This window comes from Periplaneta americana, chromosome 13 (assembly GCF_040183065.1).
Source record: "Periplaneta americana isolate PAMFEO1 chromosome 13, P.americana_PAMFEO1_priV1, whole genome shotgun sequence".
Classification (NCBI taxonomy): domain Eukaryota; kingdom Metazoa; phylum Arthropoda; class Insecta; order Blattodea; family Blattidae; genus Periplaneta; species Periplaneta americana.
In genome coordinates this window covers 102,765,332-102,778,071 of record NC_091129.1, presented here as the reverse complement: position 1 = coordinate 102,778,071, position 12,740 = coordinate 102,765,332, and the positions used below count along the sequence as shown (strand labels likewise).

The following is a 12,740-nucleotide window of genomic DNA, read 5'->3' as shown; positions in this document are numbered from 1 at the left end:
CGTACATTTAATATATTAATAACACACAGTAAAACGATTAAATATCAACTTAAATTTTGCAAAATTTTATGAAGAAAGCAGAAATAATCACACATAACTTGTTGCCACCAGTCAGCTACAAACAAGAACGAGAATCTAATTTATTTATACCTTACTCGAATGCAAGAAGAAATAGGTCTTAAGAGCTGTTGCTCTCTTTTTAAAAAGTGTATAACTAATGGGAAAACTAGGTAGCAGGCCTTATAACATGCTGGGCCTTAATACCCACAGGTACCTTATATGCACGGATTAATTAATTCAAATGTAAGCTCCAAATATGGTACACCAGACATAAACTTCTTAACAAATAGCCTATCAGTAGGATTTTCGGACTGAACATAGTAGTACAGTGACTGCATTTTTGGAAGCAATAGAAGACATCCGAGAAGCTATGGACGTATGTAAAATTACAATAGGCCTACTGATACTATTAGACCTCAGCAGAGAGTTTGACATTGTAAATATAGACTTACTGACGAAAAATTACGATCACTCCAATTATCACAAAGCACAGTGTACAATGCTACAACAGCTACTTAGTTTTAGACGTTTAGTTACTTAATCACCATTATACAGTAGCGTGCAAATTAATCCGAACAACGTAATTACTTATGCAAAAACACTCAAACGGGATAAAAAAAAAGATCTAAGACATACCTCAGTAATCTATGTGGCCTCCCTTGTTCCTAATAACAGCTCTGAGACGATTTGGCATGGATTCCACTAATTTCCCACAAATATTCTTCATTTCTTCATCGCGAAACCATACACCAATGAGGGCAGAAATCATCTTCTCCTTTGTAGAACAGTCCATTTTTTTTGCATTCTTCTTTTGCAAATTGACCACAAGTTCTCAATGGGGTTGATGTCGGGTGAGTTGCCTGGCCAGGGGAGTACCTGAATATTCTTCTTGTTGAAGAATTCTGTAGTTTTTCGAGACGTATGGCATGGTACCAGGTCTTCTTGGAACACACCTCTGCCATCTGGAAATGATTTTTGCAGCCGGGGTACGATTCTGGTTTCCAATAAGTGAATATATTTGTCAGAATTCATCATTCCCTTGATAGGTATTAATGCTCCAGGCCCTTCATGTGTAAAACAACCCCAAAACATTACTTTAGGGGAGTATTTGGGTGCTTGTTGGAGATGAGCTGCTGTTACTTTTTCGGATCCTTTCCGTACGTAAGAAACACGGTGGCCGTGGACCTCGAAATGAGACTCATCGGAAAAAGTACATTCTTCCAGTCATTCACTGTCCAGTGTTGATGTAATTTTGCCCACATTAAGCGTTTTTTGCACATAACAGGGGTTAGCAGTTGCTTCTTAATAAGCTTACGAGCCCTTCGTCCAGCTTCCAAAAGCCTACGCCGCACTGTTGTGACGTGAATATTCGCCCCAGTGGTAGCCATTAACTCGCGGGTTAAGTCGACAGCAGTTAGTCTAGGATTTAATTTACTTTTCCTGACAGTTAAACGATCATCTGCAGGTGAAGTCTTCCTTTTTCGGCCACAGTTTCCTTTTTTCTGGGGTGTGATGGATCCAGTCTCCCTGTATCGTTTTATGATCGAATTAACAGTAGCCAAACCGATGTGACATTCTGCAGCAATTTGCCTCTGTGTCATAGAAGAATGCTCTGCTAATGTTATAATTTTAGACCGTTTTCGTGGAGTTGTATCCATTTGTGAAGACGACAGAATGTACACAGGATTGCAGTATTAAGTCTTCAACACAACTGAAATGCTTATAAGTACAAAACGACAGGCAAAATGTCACATATTATAAAAAAATAATAACGACAGACCTTCAACAATGGAATTACATGTACTACAGATGTCAATAAAAGCGGTATGAGCAGCTGTGAGGCCAACAATGACACAAAATGTAAAAATATGTCGTGTTCGGATTAATTTGCACGCTACTGTATGTATAATAATTAACCTAAACAGACAAGGATTTTCTACTGACTCTTCTATAGATATAAAAAGATAGTTCCACAGATTTTACATATGTATTTTAAATAATACTTCAATATAATTCGCTTAACAATTTCCTAACGGGAATTCTATATATACTATGTAAGAATTTTCTAGTCATTCTTTAGAGTTTTTGTAACGAGATGTACAAGAATTTGCTAATGATTGCTTCTAGGGGTTTTTATTAACAGTTATTGTTCTTACCGTTTTAAATATAAATTATGTGATTCCAGGAACAATATTTGGCATACAAGCTACACTCGGTTCCTTATTTAATGCATTTTCCGGATTCATAGCAGGAGCCATAACGAAGGACAAGGTACGTTACAGAAATAACTGTTTGCTAAGCTATGTCGAAAGTCACTTCATAATTCTCGTGCATTTAGTCTCATGTCATCTCTTATAAAGAGCTTCATACTCATATTTCTAACATCGTCATTATTGAGTAGAGTTTATAACTGTGTGAAGTGTCTGTCATTCCACATTGTCTTATAAAAACACTCATTATCTGTTGAAGTTTGAACAATATTATATACTTACATTACTGTTATAATTCAGTAATATTTACTACAAGAATACATTTTTTTTTTAATTTCCTTAACTCTTGTTTAAAACTGTTAAATAATTTCACTGATTTCAGTGTGTATAACTTACACAAGAACAACGGCACCAACTCTAGACATTTCTAGAATAACGTTCTCATACAATTTATCTATTTCTGTGTAGACCTACGTGATAAGAATAATGATTGTCTATTATGAAATAGTACATTATGCAACGAGCCTATAATGGTAGTAATTAAGACACGAGTATGTTTGTTTATGAAACGAGCGCAAGCGAGTTTCATAATTTTCATACGAGCGTCTTAATTACCATTATAGGCAAGTTTCATACGACTTTTTATGCTCGACCATATTTCTAACTTCAAATTATTCATAAGTATTCATGTTATGGTTATCTAAGTGAAGAGCGGAACTGACCTAAATTGTGAGATGTGCGCAGACGCGAAAGTATTGATTTTTTCCGAGGGACGAATGTCACTGACCTTGATATAATCTAGAGAATAACATGAACATTAATATTGATATAACCTGGAAATTGATTTAGAATTGAAAAACGAGATGACAAATTGAATTTATTTGAATATTATTTACAATTAACGCTAATTATTATAGTAACAGAACATAACCTTCTGCGACAGTATTGGATTTCCAGCCTCCGTGACGTTTCGCTAATTGTCTTTCGATTGCATATCCGAGAATAATCGATACTTGCGGTTTTATAATGGTACAATAGTGATTTCTCATTGGCTGAACAACTGAACTATAATGAATAGGTGTACTTCAATGAGGTGCATTAAAGGGCTACTACCAGGTGTATAATTACTACATTTTGGCATGGTCGAGCATAAAAATAATGAAAAGATGACAAGTACGCCGAAAACCTAACACAGCACAGTTCTTTTTCTGTGCAAAATCTATCAGAACTCACTGGAATTAGAACTGGCACAGAAACTAGAGTAGTAGATGCTGCATAGTGGGTTAAAATAGCACTCTAGGCATCACATCGGCGTAGCTCAGTCGGCGCTCAGACGCTTGCCTGCCGACCCGGAGTTGCGCTCGGGCTTATTACCGGGTTGGGTTTTTTTCAGGGTTTTTCCCAACAGTAAAGCAAATGTCAGTAATCTATGGCGAATCCTCGGCCTAATCTCGCCAAATACTATCTCGCTATCAAACCCAACGACGTTAAATAACCTCGTAGTTGATACAGCGTCGTTAAATAACAAAGTAAAAGAAGAACATTCTATGGTGCCAAAAATAAAAAAAGTTTCCTAACCAGACAATTAGTTAGATAAGTTATTTATTTAACTCGTCTCTTTACCTAGTGTACTTGTAGCCTTATGTAGCCATTATTTTATTTATAATTAGATTAAAATTTGTAACAATATTTTCAGAGTGGACTTGCAGAGTGGCAACTCATCTGGGACATTGGTGGAGGTGTTTACGTGTTCACGGCTCTAGTCTTCTTTATCTGGGGAACAGGTGAAAGACAACCATGGAATGATGTAGAGGATTCTGCTGAACAAAACTAGCACGTCTGAAAATTGAATGGAACCGAGGCTGGAAAATGAACGAGACTCTGTGGAGAATGGAGACATAAAGAAACGATAACTATTATTGGAGAAAATAACGAATGATGAATTATTTATCCTTCGGCAAACGATCGCAAGAGAGTACATTAGCAGCATTCAAGCCAGTACATGCTAGCTATGCAAGCTACTCACTCTCTTTAATGCAATGCAACAGAAACTGGTTCCATAATAAATTATACGAGTACAATATAGACCAGTGATCATCAACTCGCGTATGAACGGGCGCGGGCAATGCTTGGCTGACGCATGCTTACTGTACCAGGCAGAGGACCGGTTTGTGATGTTGCGTTGTAGTGAACAGAGGCGATTCTTGCCATCCATTCAAACAAGAGACGTGAGGAGCAGAAAACACTTCAAAACATAGGCCACACTGAAGAAATACAACTTACAGATACATTATACAACTCACAGTAACGAATATGGCAGATACGAAGAGAAGAGCGCGTAGCATTAATACAACAATTGAAGGAAAATGAGCTAGAAGTTGTTTAAGATAACAATACTAGTGAATCGGCTGTGCGAATCAGTTATAAAATTTCACTTGTAATAGTAAGATATTAGAAACCTTTTGAAGACTGAAAATTTGAAGAATGTTTAATTACAACTGAACAACTTCTCACAAGTGTAGGAGTTTGAATCTTTCAGCTTGTCTCCTTCCACCATGATGCGTCCCATCCGAGGTCTAGCCGAGGATGTTCAGGTGCAACTAGTAATTATTTGTCACCTTTCATTTGTTATTCTTTGACAGTAGAAGAAAATACTTATGTAAGCGATAATCCCCAACTGGTCATTTTTGTAAGAGGCGTTATTGAAAACCTTCAGATTAAGGAGAGCTCTTACATATTGTTCTCATAAAGGATACTACTACTGGTTCCGATTTTTCATGTAGAGGTTGTAGAAATTATTTTGGACTTCCTTGGAATAAATTTATATCGTTGGCAACTTGGCATTGTTCACGGAGAAAAAAGAAAAGCCTGTATCATAAGTGAAAAATGAAAAAATGGATTTGTGAATTTGCCTTCTTAATGGAATTATCTGAATGCTTTAAATTGTTTTCGACAAGGTAAGAACAAGATTATTATAAGACAGAGTAAAGGCGTTTAGTATGAACCCACCTCTAATTGTGGAGTGTTAGCTTAACTAAAAGGATAAGTTACAGCACATTTTTCGAAATTAACAACGATATAGGCATACTAGTTTCTTAAGACTTTGGATTTCGAAGAATATATTCACACATCATGCGCTCTGCGCCAGGAATTTGATTCTAGATTGAAGGACTAGGAAAATTTTCAATTTGATTTTCGATTATTATTTGTAATTGAAACATATTGATTTACTTTACGATAGTGAATTGAAGGGCAAATGTCAAAATAAAAGAAGTTATCTGACTTTTATATGAACTTTCCATGTGTTAGATTTCCCCGATTGTACAGACATGCATTTTCGGATTCACATATGTGTGCGAACAGTAATTTTTTCGTATGATGAAGATAAACAAGCCATGTCATGGAAGCCAAGTATCGGATCACAACTTAAAATATGCTGTCACATTATGCACTATACAAACAATAGTTCCAAACGTTGAGAAATTGCTGAGGGAAAAGAGAATTAAACAAATTCTGAAAAATAAGTGCTAATGCCAGTGTTGAGTGAACTGAATGGAGTTAATTTCTACATTACTATTCCTAGGGTTTATATATGTTTTGTTCGACGTTTTCTTTAACAGAAGCAGTTTATACATTAATTTACAGTAATTGTTATGCATTGCCCGAATAATTAACATGAAATATGTATTACATTTCTGAAAGTAATTATAAATTTATTAACTTCTAACTTTGTTGAAAATAGGCTACCATGTTTTTTTTTTTTTTTTCAAATTGCTTAAGATAGTTTATTTAGTTATTTCTATTTAGCCCGTATCTTTTATCGTCAGAAAACAATCATAAACCTATGCAGGGGCGTATTTTGCGGACTACCGGGGCTACCGGCGGTAGCCCAAGGAAATTACAAAAGAAAAAGTTTATAATATAACATAATGTAATAATTTTGTATTATTAGTTTTACCACAGTAATTAAAATTAAAGTAATTGTTAGATTTATATGCGCTCTCTGCTCTCGAAAAGAAACAAGTTGTCAAGGCGGCATCGCTGGAGAAACCGCTTGCTACGTGAGGTAGCCTGTGACCGTACCGCGCACGCTGTCCAGTCGCACAACTGCCCATCCCCCCGCTCTCTTCTGTTTCCATCGTGCAGTGTAAGGCCGGGTGAATTGCCGCTCTCGTGATCGGTTTCTTCGCAGGCGCCAAGCAACAATACGCTTAGCACGCTAGCTCATGAATGTAATTGTGTTCTTGCAGTACAGTATTTTAAATTTGTGATTTGTTCGAGTGTCTAAGAGTTATATTAATTGTGAATTATTAAGTTTTTAATTTCCCAATTAAGTGATATTGTGAAAAATATGGCAGAACAAGTTTCTGGAGAGGTTTGTGTTGAAAATGACTGTGTAATACAAGGTTTATTAAAAATGCCTTTTAACCGTCGTACATACAACGAGGAAGTTGAAATTGTGAAAATGGAAAGACCAACTCCTGAGTTAAATTTGTCCATGGACGTAAAAGAAAAACAGCGTGAGTACACACGCCATTTCACTTCAACGTCATATGGTAAGTGGAATTGGTTGTGTGGTAGTTCTAAACTGTCTAAACTATTTTGCTGGCCATGTTTGTTATTTAGCCGCGAAACTAATGTGTGGTCAAAAGAGGGTTTTCTAATATCAACTACCTTCGAACGGCAGTCCTAAAACACGACAAATCAAAAGCTCATATTTGTAGTAGCATGAACTTTGCAAACTTTGGGAAAACAAGAATTGATTTACAGCTAGATAAGCAAAAAGCTCTACATATCAACCAACACAATGCTCCTGTGGAAAAAAAATCGGGAGATTTTACTGCATCTTATTAACGCAACAAGAATTGGTTTTTCGGGATCATAATGAGAGTGTGGAATCAGACAATAGAGGAAATTATATTGAATATTTAAGTTTCTTAAGTGAATTTGACCATTTACTGGCCAATAATCTTGAGAGTTCAACAGTATTTCGTGGTACTTCTCCCGCAATTCAGAATGACTTAATATTTGCTATAAGTGGGGTTATGATAAACAACATAAAATCTGAAATAGAAGAAGCACCTTTTGCGGCCATTGTTGTTGATGAAACAAGTGACTGCTCTAATCAGAGTCAATTGTCCACTGTTTTAAGATACGTCGATAGTACTGCCAATGTTCAAGAACGGTTTATAGTATTCACAAATGTCAGTTCGGGCAAAACTGCTGCTGCTTGGTTTCAGCATGTGGAAGTGTTATAGCAGAATACAATGTCGGCAATAAGTTAATTGCACAGACATACGATGGTGCTTCAGTTATGGCGGGAAATATTAATGGCTTAAAAACAAAAGTTAAAGGAAAGTATCCTCAAGCACTATTTGTCCATTGTTGCAGCCATGTTCTCAATTTAGTTTTGCAACAAACTACTTCATCCATTCCAGAATGCCGCATTTTTTTTCAAAACACTGTCGGGTTTAGCTGCATTTTTCTCATCATCTCCTAAAAGATCAGAAAAACTCAAGAATTTTTGAAAAAGAAACTCCCAAAAGTAGCACCAACTACATGCAATTTTACATCTCGGCTTGTAAATACAGTAAAGTAATACAGAGAACAACTGACTGCTTTCTTTGAAAATATAATTTGTAATGACTCTGAAGAAAACTGGGTTGATGATGTAATTGTGCAGGCTCAAGGATATTTGTATTTTTTCACACAGCTTCAGAATATATTTCTTCTTGAAGTCAATGCTAGAGTGTTCGCACATACAGATGTGCTCTACAATATTCTTCAGACAAAAAGTCTAGACATAGCATACTGCTTCCAAGAGGTATCAAAGTTAAAAAATACTATACTCGAGTTCAGACGTAGTGGGTTTCCGTCCATATGGAGTAATATGGAAAATGAAAATTCTTCAGCCAATACAATGGAACCACCATTAAAGCGAAGAAAAGGAGATGATGAATTGAAATACAGGCAGCTGTACTACAGCATACTAGATCGTATGCAGATGGAAATTACTGATAGATTTTCTGATTATAGAAAGCTTCAGTTCACATATCTTCTAGATTCTCAAAAATTTTCTGCTTATAGAGAAAACTTCCCGAATGAGGCACTAAACAAATTATTTCAGTCCTATAACGGTCACTTTGATCAAGTACGTTTGAAAAACGAATTAAGTGTAATATATTCAGCAGAGGTCTTTGATTTTTCGAACAAACCTATCCATGAAATATTATCTGCCATATATGAAAACCAGCTGAGCCAAGTTATTCCTGAAGTCCTTAAATTGGTAACATTAATTGTGACAATACCAGCTACGTCAGCATCAGGAGAAAGAACATTTTCTGCGTTGAAGAGAATAAAATCCTACTGTAGATCAACTCATACATAAGAACGTTTATCCGGCTTGGCACTGATGTCCATTGAAAAGTCATTTCTACAGAAACTTCGCAAGCGGCCCAACTGTAATTTCAATGACGAAGTCATCAAAGTATTTTCGTCCCAATCAAGACGTCTGGAATTCATATATAAATAGATAAGGAATTTTATTATAGGGACTTTAAAATATATTTTGTGTAATAATAGGGTCAGTGGTAGCCAGGCCCTTAAACCAGTATACGCCACTGAACCTATGCAGTAAATTCATATTGTGGTCCCGCCGCTGAACGTCTTACCTGCCCTGTTACGACTTTCCCTTGCCCAGCGGGCGAGCGGGCAATGCTTGATGACGACACAGTGCTCTGATATAGACTATGAACTTACCCCGCTACGCGAAGAGATCCTGAAAGTGTCGATCCTCTTCTTCCAGAAACATTTCAGCACCTGCTCATGAAACTAAGCATCATTCATTGTAAGAAATAGTTGGGGTCTACATCTCCATTCATACATAATTTTCTGTACAAGGACAGATCCTTCACTGCAAACCCAGCATTTTCCAATCTTCCCTCTTTTCCACCATTGTCTTCATCTCCGCATATGATCCATATTATCTTAATGCTGTCTATAATTTTATATCTTCTTTTCCCAAACTTTTTTCCCGTTCATCATTCTTTCCAGTGCATCTTTCGGATGGCAGTTTCTTAGCCAGTGTCCCAGCCAATCTCTTTTTCTCTCCCTAAACAATTTTAGAATTATTCTTTCTTTACTTACTCTTTCTAGCACAGATTAATTTCTTATTTCGTCTCTTCATTTCAAACACTCCATTCTTCTTCATACCCACATTTCAAATGCTTCTAGTCATTTCTCTTCACTTCGTCGTAATGTCCATGTTTCTTCCACATACAATGCCACACTCCACACAAAGCGCTTCATTAGTCTCTTCCTTAGTTCATTTCCAAAGATACGCAGAAAATGTCCCTTTTCTTATTAAAAAGTTTTCTTTGCATTGCTATCCTTCTTTTGACCTCTTGACAGCAGCTCATGTTACAACTTATAGTACACTCCAAGTACTTGAAGCTGTCCACTTGTTCAACTGCATTTCGAATTTGATCGTTTACTTTTTTTTTTTTCATAATTTTTGTTTATTTATATTTGATGTGCTTCTGATTTTTCAGGGAGCAAATAAACTATTAATTTTGTACACAGGCCAGGTCGTGTCTAATAAGAATGACGGGCTATAATATGTTTGCAAGACTTGCATAACCAAGTTTATTAACAAATTTCACTAATACTTGTTATTAAAAATATAGAATAATGCAATAAAAAAGTCAACCCTGCCGGAAAGAGAACTTACAACGTCTGGTTTCGAAATCAGAAACCTTACCCCTACGCTACACATCATAGCACTTGCTGCACTGTAGACAGATCACAATCAAATAATCAACCGTAACAAACATCACAGCATTGCCTTCCAACGCAATAAGTTTACTTGTATGAACCTAACTTAAAAACTTTACATTTAAACTACCAAGTGCCAGCCCAATTTTTAACCCAATTGTACATGCCGTCCTTGTTCTGGTCCACAACTTTTAATGCTGGTGCAATGTGACAGTCGATTACTTACCGGGTCGCTCAGTATATCAGACGAAATTAAACTTTTTTTGTTTTCGCCCTCATCTTTGAACCAATATTAATTCGCGCTAAGTAAATTACTCAGTGCGCAGCAGAACTTAATGAGCTGCAGAACCTATGCTCACGGTCGACTGGCAGCACAAGAGTTCACTGTTCAGTAGATAACTTGCAATACTAAAGTGACTGTATAATAAAATATTACTTATTTGCACTTATAAATTATGTACTCCTTCATGTCACGTAAGGAGACGGTGGTCAAATGCAGACCTTCATTTTCCATACAATTTTTGCATCTGAATATGAAATTATCCATTTCCCTTCTTAGTTATCTTTGAGAAACTGAATTAATCTTTTGATGGATGTTACGCTTCAGTTCGTCTAAAGTGTGTGGTTTTGTCCTGTACAGTCGTGGCTCGTGGTTCTAAAATTGAGGAAGGCTCTAGGCTAAAATGGCAAATTTTCAAGGCTTCGAGCATAAATATGTATTTATTTTTTATATTTTGTTTATTCGAGTATTTCCATAACTGGGAATTTTTAACAATAAGTTATTATAATATTATAATAACGGGCACTTGACTTACCTTAATTCATTTGCTTGTAGACGGAATCGGCCCTCCTCTCTTTCGATATATTACACACACAATTCATTGTTCTCAAACACTCGCAAACGGTTCTCACAATCATAAGTTCACATCCGCATACAATACCGATACTCGTATTACGAAGGACAAGCCAAAACTAATTCGCACGTTAGAACTTTCATTGTGTTGTTTTCCCGTCCCTGACGGAGGTTTGAAAAACTTTCACTTTATGGGATACCAATTGTGTCAACGAATAACTAAACGATTCCATCGTATCATCGCAATATTATCCTAAACTGCCAATTATGCCTATGACTTATCTTAAAATGAATGAGAGTGTCAGACATTGTTTCTTTTCTCTTCTTCAAGAGAGTTTTTTAAAACTCAGAGTTAGAAAATGTTGGCAACGACTCAGGAGTAAGATCTTTACGCCTTAGCTGTACCCTTATTAATTATTAATATTAAGTACCCTTGTTAGCCAGACTCCACTAAACCACCCCGTCCTGTTTCTATTGTGCGGAAGAGACAGTAAAATGTTGAGCCTTTGTTATTACTAGGGTATAGCCTATAACCTACCTCAAAAACATCTATCGGTATCAACAGTTCCAAATATATTGACCGTTATTAACGAACGAGCCGAGCAAAATTTTGATGTTTCTCCTCTATTTAAAATCTTTATTCTACTACCAAACACAAACAAATGTCAAGATTGTTGTAGACTTTTATATGGGCGGCTCCGCCTAAGAGCCTTTAACTACGAGACGCTACTGGTCCTGTACACATTATATTTTTATGTTCCCCCGAGATATAATCACAGGGGGTTAGATCAGGGGATCAAGTGGGTCATATGTTGTTACTGATAAGCGCAGAGCCCAGATTTTATGTAATATGAAAGTGAGAAATATGTACATAAATATGTAGCCAAAATTTGCAAAATATGTAGATAAGTATGTAATCAATTTAAAAAATGTGTAACTTAAAATATAAACTTGATTAAATGGATTTTACACTGATTCTGATTTAAGAAAAGAGCTTAAAACTCTTATACCTATTGTCACATTTAACTCACTGTAATATTTATGATATTGTTTGTATCTATCCTTAGATTATAGAGACAAATCTATTAATATGCAAAAACAAGAAAACAAAACTCTATGTTCACAAAACGGAAGAAAAAGAAACTAAAATTAAATGAACAGGAGAAGAATGAATTATTTACTTCCATGAAGATTTCATTACATCAATATCAGTTGATTCTTTGGAGACACAATTAGTAATTAGATGCATTTAAGCAGCATAACTTACAGTGGGTCTAACTATATGGTGGAACCAAGCGTTCATTGGGATTTGTTCTTCACAAAAACATTATCGGTATTTACCATACTCTCTAAGGCAGTGGTCGACAAAGATCACGTCATATAAAATACAACCCGCAAAATACAGTAAAAGGGAAGGTAAATAAAACTCACTGAGATATCACCTCAACTAACCCACTAACCTCCTCGCATACGTCGACCTCATGTCACTGAGATATCACCTCAACTAACCCACTAACCTTCTCACATAAGTTTACCTCATGTCACTGAGATATCACCTCAACTAACCCACTAACCTTCTCACATAAGTTTACCTCATGTCACTGAGATATCACCTCAACTAACCCACTAACCTTCTCACATACGTCATCCACATGACATCACCCCATTCTCCAATCTAGCCGACATATACAGTATATTCTCATAAACACACTACCGATATCCTATAGTCATATAGACCCGAAAGATTTTATAAGGATATTCATTAAATATAATCGTAGCATAATAATAATAATAATAATAATAATAATAATAATATACAAAATTTAAAATGTCAATAATGTAAG

The 12,740-nt window shown here is 36.0% G+C and overlaps 1 protein-coding gene across 1 annotated transcript in view; it reads left to right on the top strand.

Moving 5' to 3' along the window:
* The window catches only part of LOC138712189 (putative inorganic phosphate cotransporter), a 36,934-nt gene extending 27,734 nt beyond the window's left edge, over positions 1-9,200 (top strand). The window contains exons 9-10 of the mRNA XM_069843696.1: positions 2,246-2,331; positions 3,967-9,200. Coding sequence (XP_069699797.1) covers positions 2,246-2,331; positions 3,967-4,104 — 224 coding nt within the window. The 3' untranslated portion in view covers positions 4,105-9,200. The remainder of the gene's footprint in view (positions 1-2,245; positions 2,332-3,966) is intronic.
* Positions 9,201-12,740: the final 3,540 nt, after the last annotated feature.